The sequence below is a fragment of the Chiroxiphia lanceolata genome, chromosome 20 (assembly GCF_009829145.1).
Source record: "Chiroxiphia lanceolata isolate bChiLan1 chromosome 20, bChiLan1.pri, whole genome shotgun sequence".
Taxonomy (NCBI): Eukaryota; Metazoa; Chordata; class Aves; order Passeriformes; family Pipridae; genus Chiroxiphia; species Chiroxiphia lanceolata.
The window spans coordinates 5,544,099-5,557,697 of record NC_045656.1 but is presented as its reverse complement, the minus strand read 5'-3'; the positions used below and the strand labels follow the sequence as shown (position 1 = coordinate 5,557,697).

The following is a 13,599-nucleotide window of genomic DNA, read 5'->3' as shown; positions in this document are numbered from 1 at the left end:
GGTGTAGGTTTCATGTTAAAACCAGGACACCAAATAAGCTTCTCTTAGAGCAGCTACTGTGGCATTATCCAAGTATCCTCCTGGAGGGTTTGTTTTCCAGAATATGTTGCTCCTGTGCTCTGCTATTCATGTTTCAACAAGTAAAAGCTGAGAAAGGAACTCCAGCACCTCGATCTTTTAGGATAACTGAGACCTCCTGGGAAGCTGTTCAAAACTATTGGAAGTGCTTGAATATTAATGAAATAAGGAAGGGGGGGTTGGAAATAGTTATTCCTTTTAACTGCTTTGCAAATGGCCACGTGCATTTGTTGGCAGGTAACTTTTTTCCTTCAACCTCCTCTACACTTTGTACCCCCCACCAACAATATTTAAGCAGTTTCTGGCTGAGGTTCAGCAGTAGCTGCAGGATCTCTGCTTTCTCCCCACCTGTTGTAACAGAGTCAGAAACAAGGTTAACTAAATCACATTTCAACTTTATTATAAAATTATAAACCAGACTTCCGTACCAAAACTAGTAAGTTTAACCATCATAGTACCAAGGGGATTTAACAGAGAATAACATGCCCTTTCAAGTAGAATATTAACTTTTAAAGTCTTTAAACAATGTACAGTGTACATAAAGCACATAAATATTTCCATTTACTTTATCACTTCAGAACATTATATTCCATCATTAATCAGTTTCCTCCAGATTTTGAATTTCCTTGAAAAGCAAGTCACACGTATCCATAAGTAGAGAACCCATTTTTACAAGGAGTCCTCCCTTCAGAAAGCAGTTCTGGAGTCACTGGGTGTGTCTTCTCATCCCTAAAATTTCAGGCATTGATCTGCAACTTAATTTATGTGCTGTAGAAAGTAAGCCTACCCTCTACAAGGTAAAGCACATCTGTCCATAAGGGGAATAATCTTCTTCCTGCTAAATTCCCCCAGCCCTGAGTTTATTGAAAAATATGACAACATGAATTTTCACAGTGAATTTACTAAATTCAGCACTTTGTGTATTCCTGTACCTCCTGGAGGTCCCTGTGCCCTCCCCAAGAGTAAACACAGTCACTGCTTACCTTTCTTTTTAACATGATGCACGGAATTGTACCAGTTCCTTCTCGTCCTGGAACCTGTTAAACCTTAAGCTAAAGATTAAAGAACACCCTGACCAGGCAAAGAGGTAAAACTCAGTGTTTAGTTCAGTAAACTGCAGCAGCTGCTGCCTTTTGGTGGAGTTCTGAGATCCCCTCAGCACTGCAGGGGATCTGCTGCCTCCTGAGCCACAGATTCCTCATCACCTCAGGTGCTTTCCTGGCTCCAGCAGAGCACAGACCCTCCACTCCCTGCAGCTGAACTACTACTCATGCACCAGTCCCTGCTAAAAATACACAGTTTCATTTGCTGTTGACATTGTTATCACTTACTGCACGAGGAGCTTCGGTGCTATTCCTGCAACTGCCCTTCCAGTGCTCCAGGAGCTGAGAGGGGACACTGGGATTGGTGCTGGTCCCTGCTGGCAGCCAGGCAGGGGCTCGCTTTGAACATGGAGTGACCACCTCTCCCCAGAGCCAGACAGCAAAACCCTGCAGCAGGAGGTTCCCAGCTTCACAAGTGCCTTGGAATGAGAGCACAATCCCAACAGTGATGGAAACTTAAGGCATGAAGAGTCTGAAGCTTGGCTGTGCAGCAGCCAAACACACTGAGGGGAAAAATACACCAGTTAAAATCATCTCTGGCAAGTTCTTCCACCTGCACACGCTGCCCAGGAGAGCTGTGAGGGATCAGACCAGGGACCCTCCTCCCCACCCTCACCAACTTTTAATAAACAGCCTGAAGGGAAGGGAACAGAACTGTAAAACAGCCCAGGAGGAGGGGGGGAAGCTGCTCTGCAGTGGTGATTGCTCATGGCTTTCTTCCCTGATTCCCTTCTGAAAAGAAAAAGTCACCTGTACTTAAATAATGATTGTGTAGCACTGGAGTCCTGACTGCTCTCCAGCTGAGTGGTTCCCTCACTAAGCCCTCGGGAAGACTCAAAGCCTTGGATTTGTAGCTCCTTCAGCAAGTGAAGGCAGTTCAGTTTGTGCTGGGAAGTCTGTGGAGTCAAAGCAGTCAACAACAATCAAACCAGACACCTCCCTCCCCGTGGCACAAACAAAACCCACCGCACAGGGCCAGGCTGGATGCTCACAGAGCCTCCCTCCCAACAGTTCTCAGTAATACAAAGGCAACCTTCATATAAAATGATACGTTTTTCCACAATTGCACCAGGCTGGAATTAGGGAAAGCGGAGGCAGTCTGCCTGTCCTGCAAGCATAACATGGTTTTACATTAAATTAAAAATAAAAGTAAAATTAACAAGCACAGTGACATTTTAATCTTCGAAAACCAAGTTGTTGCTGGGTGTAGCCTGAGCAGCAAAACAAAGGACACTTTTTGAGACCCCAGTTCACTTTTATTATTCAGAGGAAAATACAAAGCCTCTGGAGCTGATCTTTGTGGTGGAAAGCCGAGCATCCATCTGTCCTCAGCAGAGAGGATCGAGTCATCCCGGGATATGGGTGGTTCATGATTGCTGGCACTGAGCTCCAGGGAGTGCAGGCACTGTGGTGTAAAGCACGATGGTGGGAAGAGCAGAGTCAGGCGTGGCTTGAACAGGACACTTTTCCCCAAGGCTTCCTCCTTCCCTCCCTTCCAGCGGGGTCTGTTTGTAACTATTTGTAGGATGTGGACCGTTTCTCTCCCGGCAGAGGAGGCTTTAGGGCATGGCCAGCCCTGCCCCCAGTTATGTCCTGAAGACGTGCACGGCCCTGATGACGTACTGCCGGCAGATGGGGCACTCGCTCATCCGCTTCCCGCACTTGGTGCACGTCACCATGTGCCCACATTCCAGCAGGACACAGTCAATGGGAGCATCCATGCAGATCCTGCACAGGTTGTCCTCGGCGCTGGGCTGCCCAGCACCACCTGAGGGGACAGGAGACCACGGGTTGGTGACACAAAGGGAGGTGTGTTGGGTTTGTGTGAGCCCAGTGGGCTCTACTGAAGGGTTCCCTAATGGGCTCCTGCACATGGAAGGGCTGCAAAGGAACCCCCCTTGTGTCTGTTTCTGCTCCACCAGAAGTTTGGGCTTTTCCACAGTAATTTGTGTGTGATGAAAACAACCACCACTGAGATTCTCAGCAATGAGGCCAGTGAAGCAAAGTGGGTCTCCCTTCCCAAGTAACCGATAGGAGAAGAGGAAATGGCCTCAAGTTGTGCCAGGGGAGGTTTAGATTGGATATTGGGAAAAAATTCTGTCCCAAAAGGGTTGTCAAGCACTGGAAGAGGCTGCTCAGGGCAGTGGTGGAATAAAGAACCCTGGGGGGATTTAAAAGCCACGTGGATGTGGCACCTGGGGACATGGTCAGTGGTGGCCTTGGCAGTGCTGGGGAAACAGCTGGACTTGATCTCGGAGGGTTCTTCCCACCTAAACAAATCCAGGATTAAGGATGTCACTTACCAGTTTGATCGTCCATGTCAGAAACTGCAACAGAAGAAGAGAAAGTGGTTTGGTGAGAACCAGCTGGGACAGAAACGTTACCAGGCAGGGGCTGAAAGCCCTGGGGGAGTTGCTAAACCAAAACTGCTTTCTGCTGATCCCCACGAGAGGCTCAGGCTGGGCTCTGAGCACGACAGGTTCAACAGCTGGCAAAAAACTGTCTCCTATCCTGAGCTTACACAACACTTAAGGCTTCCCAGAGATAAGCAGCACTCCAAAGGCATGTCTCAAGACATGTTTAAGACAGCCCTGGAATGTGTGCAGAGTTTGGCTCCCTAGTGCTGCACCTGCAGCAGCCCCTCGTGCCAGTTTCTTTGGTGTTACACAAGCACCAGCATTGCTGGGACACACACAGAGGCAACTGTGATTAAGAGAGAAGGATAAACTCTATTAAAAGCACAAGATACAAAAATATAAACCCAAAGCAGGTGTCTTAAATCTTGTATCATTTATAAGGACAATGCTTAAAGAGATGTGCTAAAGGAAACAACAGTAGTGTGGACAGCACTGAGAAACAAACCTGTGAAATCAGTGTTAAAATAAGTTTCTCTTGTAAATAATGTACAAGTCTGTGGTTTTTAAGTAATGCCCTGGAAGTGCAAACTGGCACCTGAAAGTCAAGCCAGGTACATTCTCTGTGCCCCTCTATCCCCTCACCTCTCCCTGAGCAGGCCCAGCGTGTGCAGCAGGAACTCTCTTGACATAAGACAGAGTCAAACTCCAGCTGTGCAGCCTGTCCTGAGCTCATGCTCTGAATTTCCCAGCTGCTTTCTGGTGGTGGTTTCCTGCCTGGGCAGGGCACTTCCCTGATCACATTCCCAGTTACCATGAGTCCAGAGGGAAGAGCTCAGCCCAGGCACACGGCAGCTGCTCTGTGGCTGAGGCAGTGCCCAGTGGGATCTGCCACAGCCACGCACCATCTGAGGTGAAGGGTGCACAGCTCTCATGTTGCTGCCACAGGGCAGCGACTGTCCAAAGCTACCAGGAGGCTCTCCTCAAATAACTGCCAGTAGTGGTGAGCAGAGTTCAGCTACTTTCACTCTCATGTGTGTAAAACTCCCTCCTCACTTGCATGAAACAGAAATACAAGGTAAGTTCTATTTCCTTCTACAACCGTTACAAAAAAGGGAAAACCTGGAAAACAGGCACACATTTGCTAAGTTTCTCACCTAGATGCCGAGGGTCTTTCTCTCTGTAGAGACGGGTCACCCTCTCCATGAGCTCCCACTTTTCACAGCAGCCTTTGTAGGTGACGAAGTTGCGGGCGAGGATTTCCTTCAGCTGCCGCACGGAGAGCGCGTTGATGTCCCCGACGCTCCTCAGGTCGGAGAGAGAAGCCTTCCTCCCCAGCACCAGGTTATCTTCAGAGTCAGTAGACTGGAAGGGAACAAAGGGGGAATGATTCTTGTCCTCAACACCTGAACCCACAATTTGAATCAACTTTCAATATCTGCATGAGCAGGAATTCGTGTTTGGATGAATATAACTGGTTACTCTGAATTCCTCCGTCAGAAACACAAGTCTTAAGACAGAAATAATTTCTATTATCGGTGCCCAAGTGACACCAGTTCCTTCTCTACGTGTAGGACAAGGTGCTGCCACAGGAGGGGGTTGGTTGGGTCTGCCAGTGGTCAGTCTCAGTTACTGTTCAGCCACCCATCTCTGTGGTAGCAAATACAGCCTAGGAAACCCGGTATTCCTTGTCATCCAGTTCCAGGACACACAAACCTGTGTCTCCTCCTCTGCTGGTGCTTCCTCTGCTGCATCCTCAACTGCTGTCACACCGACTGGGCTCGGAGGCACGTGACCATTTGCCTACAAGAGGAGATAAAGGTTTCACCAACGGTGTGTCTGTGGGTGTCCGGAGGGAAATCAGCTCCAGTGCAGTGTCCCTGCAATCCCTGGCCACTGGAAGGACGAGTGCAGCACAAGGTACAAGCCAGGCACACTCACAGAGTATTCCCTGTGCAGCACTCACACAAACAAAACTTTCTGAAACTGAAGTGCAGCCTCTGAACCTTTAAAGCCTCAGTACAGAACCTGTGCAGTAAAATCCCACAGGATGCTCTTGTGAGGCTGGATCAGGAGGAGACCAAATTTATACATGTGTGTATATATATATATATATATATGTGTGTGTGTGTGTGTGTGTATGCAATCCTTCCCTGAGTGTCACACTGATGTGATTGTCAGAGCTCTGACAGTACATGAGCTCTCAGTGCAAGGCTCTGTACAACCTTCTAACACAGCTCAGTCTCCAGATCTTCACAGTAACCAGACAAACCCCTCCTCAGGTGGGTTCTGGGGTGGGCAAACAGGAGACTCTGAGTGAAGGACCAGCAGCAACAGAGCTGGAGGAAAAAAGCTGAGCAGCTGCTCTGGGCTCTCCATAAAATGAGCAGTGTAATTGTATCTGACTCAGCCTCAGCAGCCACCCTTCCCCTCTGGTTTCCTACTGACAAAGAGACTGTAATGTTACCATCCTACTTATCCAGGTGGGGACTTGTTAATATTTACAGAGCACAAGAGGAACAATAACCATCAAAGAGCCCGAGCTGCAGCAGGATGTCATGCAAGTAGAGACAAGAAGCTGAAATGTATCACGGGGCAGTCAGGGAAAACAGAGCTGGTAAAAACTGGAATGGCAATATCCAGAAAACCAGGGAATTAAAATGCCTTTTAATGATTTGTAAAAAAACGTTCTCCCAGGAAAACTCCTCCTTTGAACTAGACTTATCTGCTGAGGAAGCAGAAGGTACACACATTTTCAGGGAACTAAATACACCTATTAACTTTGTAATAGGACAAGGAGCAGATGTCAAACACTGAGTAAACTTCCCACAGCAGAAAGCAGAAAGACAAACAAAGCAAGGTCAATAAAAAATAATCAAGCTCAAATGCCCCTGACGAGGTTTGTCAGAACTGCAGGTTCATCATAAACCGAAGACTTGGTGACAGACTCAGGATTTGTTTCGTTTGTTTTCTATTGATCTGAGTGCAGCAGACACCAAAAACCTCACCCACTTCCTATCATCTTTCTCATCAGCTCCAGCTCCCAAAGTGCTTTAGACTGTGCCTGCTGTGTGGCACAGGAATTAAAGAACAATATCAACCATTTCATTACACCTGCATACGGCTGTCGGGAGTTCTCAGCCCCAAAGGACCAGTCACAGGAGCATCTTGTGGCAATGAAAGTGTGGACTAGAGAAAACCCATCCCAAACCAGTGCTGTTGCTCTGAGAGTGAATGCCTGACATACTCAGCACTGCCCACCAAATTAAAATCCACTAATGAACGGCACATCAAAATTAGTGACAGCAAGTCACAGCTTTACACAGCAAAGCTACAGGCAACATCTTAGGAGTTAATCCAAAACCAGAGATGAACGAGTTTGCAAAGGATGGTTCTGGCCAGAGACTGTACCTGTTGGTGCTCCTGAGCTACTGAACTTGAGATGGGCTCTGTAGACACCGAAGACTCCTCGAGTGAGGTAGAAGAGGACAGGCTGGCTGAGGGGTGACTCACAGAGTCTTGCTGTCCAGAGGCTCTGGTATTAAATGTGTTTGTTCTTATCTGATCCTCCTGGCTAATTACAGGCTGCTGGCCAAGGATCAGAAACACCAGGTCCTCCTTTTCACGACAAAACTCCGTGGAGATCTCGTGGAGGGCCAAGTAGTCTCGCAGGTCCTTCACCTTCATCTTTATCAGCTCTTCCCGCTGGAAGGCCGTGGCTCGGAAGCGCTGGCAGAGGTGGCAGAGCAGGGGCCCCCCCTCGGGCTGGTTGGAGCAGGACGTGCAAAAATTCTTCTTACAGTCCAAGCAGATGTGCTGGTAAAGAGAGGGGAAAGGAATCAAACCCATCCTGTGCCAGCGGGACACGGTGACCTCCCGTCCGGAAGCCAAAGGGAGCAGCAGCCTCTGTGAAAGCACAATCAAATCCTTGGGATTTAGGGAGAAGTGCCAAGTCTGTTCCCCGTGTTCCTAGATGAGGAAAAGGACTGATCCCTGAGCAGATCTCTGCCTTCCTCACGGTTCCTGGAGAAGCCCCACTCACACCCCATTTCCCCAGAACGGAGCGTTATATTCCCAGTCAGTTCCCTCACATGGCAGGAGTTTTCCACACCTGCTCACTCAGTTTGAGCCAGAGGAAATCAGGACATCTCTCTAAGGGAATCTTTGTCTTGCACGTGGATTCCAGCTATTTGTGCATATTGCTCTGTGCATTTAGAAAGCTCCAGCATTGGAGGGAACTACTTAAAAAACATTTCTCTCTTTCATAAATGTAATACTTGCTATAAATGACCTCCCTCCCCACCCCCCTTTTTTCCCCTCCAATTTGCTGCAATCACTAAATGAATCTTTCTTTCACCATAAGAGGGAAAGGGAACAGCAAAGCTTAGAGTGTCTGACAGACATCAAAGAACTCAGCATTTATTTAAACAACAATAATAGCTTATTTTGAAAATAATACACCCACTGTGTGCCAGTTAGTGCTAGACAGAAAGTGTTGGAAGTTTTGGAAATATTAGGCCCCAGACATTTAAAAACTTTACAGATTAAATTCTGTTGTTTAATGTTTGTATTTGTTACTGTTCTGATCTTGTCACTCAGGGCTCGATTTTCAGAAGTTCCAAGCACTCACAGTCCATGTTGACTTCTGCAGAAACTTGACTGTTCAACACTTTGGAAAGGCAAATTCTACATTTTCCAATAGGAATAGCAGCAGAACAGCCACATTACGTGCCTTTTAAAAAGCCCTGAGGGAAGAAAGAAGTGGTTTCAGTGCTGGTTAAAGAAGGTGATTCAGAGTCTCAGAGAAGCCAAGCACCTCTATGAAATCCTGACATCCTGATCCTTCCTTTGTGCAAGGAAAAGAACACACGTGGAGTTGGAGAAGCAACAAATACAAACTCAAGGACAAAAAAAAAAAATTGTTTTATAATAGGTTCTAGTGATTAAAGAACATCTCTAACTACACAGTTCAAAGAGAGCAGATGTTTCTCATGTTTTACAGGGTGTAAATACCCTACTTGCTTACAAAAGCTCCTTCTGATACCCTGGCAGCCCCCTGGCTCCCCACACACCCTTACAATTAACACCAACAGGCCTCTCATTTAGACCCTGGAATACACTTACAGTGACAGTTAGTGGAAAGAATCCCCATTTCCTGCCCAAGCACTTTAAGACATGAAAATTTCTACCACAGAGAGACTCTCTGGTCATGCAAACTTGAAACCTCATCTCAAGAAGCCTGTTTGGGGGCCTGCCAAGGAAAAGTGACTTTCATCAATCACAAAGCAAGGCAGGAAGGGCAATTCCCACAAAACATCCAATTTTGAGAAGTTTTCCTTAACTTGGTCATTATAAAACCATTGATATGTAATTTATTCTGACCCTGTGACTGCAGGAGCAATCCTGTTTCTCGGGAAGTTCTCAGGGCAGAGACAGGAACAGCTTGTGTGTGTCTAGGGCAGGGGAACAAACACTTCACAAAGGCAGAGAAGTGGAAAATAACCTCATTGACAACTTGCCTTCTCTCAACTGCCCATCTGGGGGGGCAGAAATCAGTTCTGGCAGAAATCAGAACTGAGATGAAAAAACCCTAAACAAAACCAAAAAAACCCCAGCAACAAAACCCCACAAAGTAACCCAAAAACCCCAAACAACCCCACTTTTCTCTGGCAGGGGGAAGCCTCCCCACACCTTGCAGATTGCCAAACCTGCTCCAAAGGGAACCTCTGCATTGCCAAGGACCTTCCAGCCAGAAAAGCCCTGCTGGAGCACTCCCATCTTTAGGTGTCACATAAACAAGCCCAGCACAAGGGCTGCGTTATCCAAAGTGTTCCTTGCAGGCCATCAACAGCAATGACAGCCTGCCTTGGTTATCAAATGATACATTTGAGAAGTCAAAATAAAGCCAGGCATGTCTCTGGCTTATCAGTTCAGCACTAGGCTTCATCTGCAGACAGAAACACTCCCCAGCCTGTATCTGAGCACCAAGTGTTCACACAGGCACATGTGGGGCACAGCTCAGCTTCAAGCAGCTTTTACAGCTTTGATATATGTGCTGAACTCTGACTACAAGGGCAGTTATTGGAGGCTCTTCAGAATGATTAAAGTGTTGTTATAAGTTAAAGCCTGCTCCTAAAAGGTCAGGCCATGTCCAGGATGGAAGCTGTTCCTGGGTGTTTGCTCTGACAGCCCATCTCCCGGAGACACCAGGATGGGGCTCTGGTTCCCTTGGCTCTTCTCTCTTCTCTTGGTGTGCAGGAGAACACCAAGTGCCAACATTCAAGCTTTCACTGCTCTAATGCAGAACAGCAGGCACTGGATCCAGGATAACTCTTCCCCCAAGTATTTGTGAGGACACATCACATCAATGAGGGCAATGCTGAACACAACACTACAGAGTCCCGTGCAGGGACAGCACCATTCCAGCTGCCCCAGCACCAGGAAAAGTCTAAGCATGCCTACATACCCCAAATGTATCACCATGTATGCCCAACCCCCCAGTATATTACCAAAGTTTGAATTTCCAGTGATTTCTGGAGCAACAACACTTCTCAGTGCAAAAAGGCATCAATATCCCTGTTCTGTGAGAGGAAAGCAACAGCCCTGCCAAGTCTTACCATTTCCCACGTGTATCCTCGTGCATGAATAAAAAGGTGCAAGGAAAACCAGGTTATGAACTTTCCCATCTAACCTAAAAGGGCTGTGGCCAAAAATTCACTATTAGTTGTGCATTCTCACATTCTTAAGTTCAGTAACATGGTACAGATCCACAGAATGTGGATGCAGAACAACTTTCCTCCCTAAAACATTTTCAAGCAGCACTATAGGACCCACCATGCCCAAACAATGCAAATCCAGGCAGGATTTGCTGTCGCACTAAAAGTCTTGTGGCAGCAATTATTTTGGCATCTGTATACTCACAAATGGAGTTCACAAACAAGATAATATAAATTTGGGGTTGGATTTGGTGGTTTGTTGGGTTTTTTTTTGGCCCAGCAATTCTACACACACACAAAATAAACTTCCCTGGCTTTTTAGCTGGAGCAGATGAAAGCAGAAACATTACTGAACTTCTTGCTAGAACGTAGGTATTTCTTTTTTAAAGGACATTGGCGTTTTTAAATAACAATAAATCATGTTTAAGCTAACGCTCCTTTAAGTGATTATCAGCATCTTGCCTTTCTTCTTTCAGGCCCGGCAAAGCCAAGCCTACAGAAGGTTAAGCATTAAGGATGCCTCATTGTGAAAGAATGACTGAAGACCCACAAGTCTTTTCCCACATGGAATGTCCTCAGAGCAGAGGCCTCTAACGAGCGTTTGTTTCCTTCCCGAGCGGTTCAGGGAAGCAGCTGAACGCTGCCAGCACTCACCTTGCTGGCCGAGCTGTCGAAGTGCAGCCCGCAGGCTTTGCAGCTCTGCTCGGGAGCCGTGGGAGAGGGGAAGGAGCTGTAGCCGGGGTTGGAATAGGCCTGGGCTCGGGCTGGCGGCGGCTGCGGCTGCATCTCCTCGGCTGAGCCGTCCAGACAGAACCAGTTACAGCAGCTCGCCCACATAGTAACTGCGAGGGGAAAAACGGGTTAGGAATGACACGGGACACGGTCTGAGCTGCAGTTACACTGCCCACCATCGTTCATTGCTAACAGTGTCTTAGTTAATGATGATCCTTCCTCTGCAAAACTCACACGCCCCGTCCAGCACGATGTGCCTTTGGTGGGAAGGCACAAATACAGTCCAGGACAGTTATTACTAGAATTTCATGTGAAGATAAGATAAATTTTACGTTCCACTTGGCTGCAGGAGATTCTGAGTTTGCTGCAACAGTCTGTCTCTGTTTCACATAAACTTCAATACCTTGGAGTTTGTGCATCAGGAAAAGAAAACAGAAGCTGGAATTATGTGGCATAGAGCAGTTAAATAAAATCATGGATGGTTATTCTTCAGCTTCATCCTAAATCCCTCTACAGATTTACAGCTACAATATCTAAAAAGATAAAATTAAAGCAAGGGCAGTGGAGCCACTGATCTCACATAGTGCTGTTCTCAGCTGAATTTACAGCATCACGAGGCTAAATCATCACACAGCGAGTCAATACCAGTAATGTAAGAAAAATCAAATACTGGCTTCCAGAAACTTGCTTGGGAAAACAACTGTATCTGAGATACACAATCACTTGTTTATTTTTTTTCAAGTCAAATTATATATATATATATATACACACACACACACATATAAACACACACATACACTTACCTAAAATCCTAACAGTCCAGCCAACAGGCTCAGTTTTGAAGTCTCCCAGGACCACCTATGCAGCAGTATTCCAAAAATACACTGCTATAAACTTGCTTTTGGGAGTTTACAAAGAAATCCGAATTCATCTGGGCATTCAGTTTCTGGAGCACACACCATGTGTCATCACTCATGGGTAGGCAGAATACAAATTGCCTCCTCTGCATTTCTGCTCTCACACAGAAGTTCCTGGACTATGTTTCTTCTGAGTCTCAAAAATCAGGTCCATCACTGACAGCTGCTCAGTTTTATAAACTTCTGGAAAACAAACATCTCTAAGCTACACAGCCAATTCACTTCTTTCCCCTCTGTCAGTATTGACACTCTGAAACTTCAGATTCCCAAGGGAACAGGGCTGGTATGAATCCTAAAGGTTATTTGCTATAATATACCAACACACTGTTCTGTTCTTTTTCTTTTGTTAAATCTTTTGGGCTGATGTAGTTGAATTGGGAAGCTTTTGCAGTCTGGTGCTGTTCCAGTATCTGCAGCTTTGGTGGCATCTTTAATCCTTTCAAACATCTCGCTGAATTTGGCTGGTCAGAGTTCCTGCTGTCCCAGACACAGCCTTTCAAATCCCACAGTGTGAGCTCAGCCCCGAGCCCTCCCTGCAGGATCAGCACATTGCAACGTTTCAGGGGAAAATCTCCACGTTCACGACAGGATACATTCCTGGTGTAACTGATGTGCACATCCTGCACTGCAAACTGCACTCAGATTGGCAACCAGATCTCAATAAATAGTGTAAAGTGCACTTAGGCTGGCAACCAGATCCCAATAAACACATGGAGGGAATAACCTATCACTCGTGTATCAGCTCTGCACTGCAATCAAACACGTACTTTAGATGGCAGAGATAAAAGCAACAATTACCCTTTTTCTCTCTGCACATTAATTTTCAAGCTCTCAGTGCCACTGAGGAGTTAACACAGCCTTTATATTGCAAAAATACGGAAATTCTAGTTTAAATTGTGCTCTTCGGAGGTTTAATTTGTTCCTGGGAATTGCAAATCTAAACAACACTAGAGCTGCACAGCCAAACAAACCTTCACAACCTCCACAGCAGAGGAAAACTGTGTCCAAAGTTAAGCTCCCTTCCTGTTTCAAGGACCCCTGCAAGCTGAAGGCCACCCACGATAACAGAATACACAAATGCTACTGCCTGCCCCCAAAAACTGTTTTCCTAAAAGAAGACAAGCCTACTAATTCACTCTGGAACATTGCAACATGTCAAACATAGGGAAGAAAAACACAAGGCAGTGAACAAGCTGGGATAAAGCAAGACAGAGCTCAGCATTCAGCTGGGGTTGTAGCTCTGTGACTGCCAGCAAATTAAAAGGCCAACAAAAAGGCTCAGACATTTCTTTAGAAGAACCTTAATCCTGCTCAACTTCAGGAGCATGGAAGGGAAATGTCCACAGAAAACTAATAACCAGGACTGTCCTCTGATCTGGAACATTTTTCCAAAGCTACCTCCTTTCTTGAAGGAGGGCACATCTCTGTACAACAACAAGAAATACAGATAAGACTCAGCAGCTGCTCCAAGAGGGATTTTTCCTTTGTTCTGTACAGGATCAGCTTCAGACCTGAGGAAACAAGCCCTGCCACTGGGAGAGCACTTGGCAAGCAGAATTTCACAATGAAATTTCAGGATGGCAGTTTCCTTGGTAACTCTACAGCCAAATTACTCCCCGATTTATTTCCTTACCCATTCAGAGGTACCTGGTGAGCACCATCCAGGAACTGCTCATTTCCCTGGATAGTTGTTACAAAT

The 13,599-nt window shown here is 46.4% G+C and overlaps 1 protein-coding gene across 2 annotated transcripts in view; it reads right to left on the bottom strand.

Moving 5' to 3' along the window:
- Positions 1-452: 452 nt before the first annotated feature.
- RFFL (ring finger and FYVE like domain containing E3 ubiquitin protein ligase) overlaps positions 453-13,599 on the bottom strand; it is a 24,314-nt gene continuing 11,167 nt past the window's right edge. For both annotated transcript variants that reach the window (XM_032707889.1, XM_032707890.1), the window contains exons 2-7: positions 10,906-11,093; positions 6,947-7,351; positions 5,252-5,338; positions 4,693-4,900; positions 3,485-3,508; positions 453-2,949 (exon numbers count right to left, since the gene is read on the bottom strand). In XM_032707889.1, coding sequence (XP_032563780.1) covers positions 2,768-2,949; positions 3,485-3,508; positions 4,693-4,900; positions 5,252-5,338; positions 6,947-7,351; positions 10,906-11,093 — 1,094 coding nt within the window. In that variant the 3' untranslated portion in view covers positions 453-2,767. The remainder of the gene's footprint in view (positions 2,950-3,484; positions 3,509-4,692; positions 4,901-5,251; positions 5,339-6,946; positions 7,352-10,905; positions 11,094-13,599) is intronic.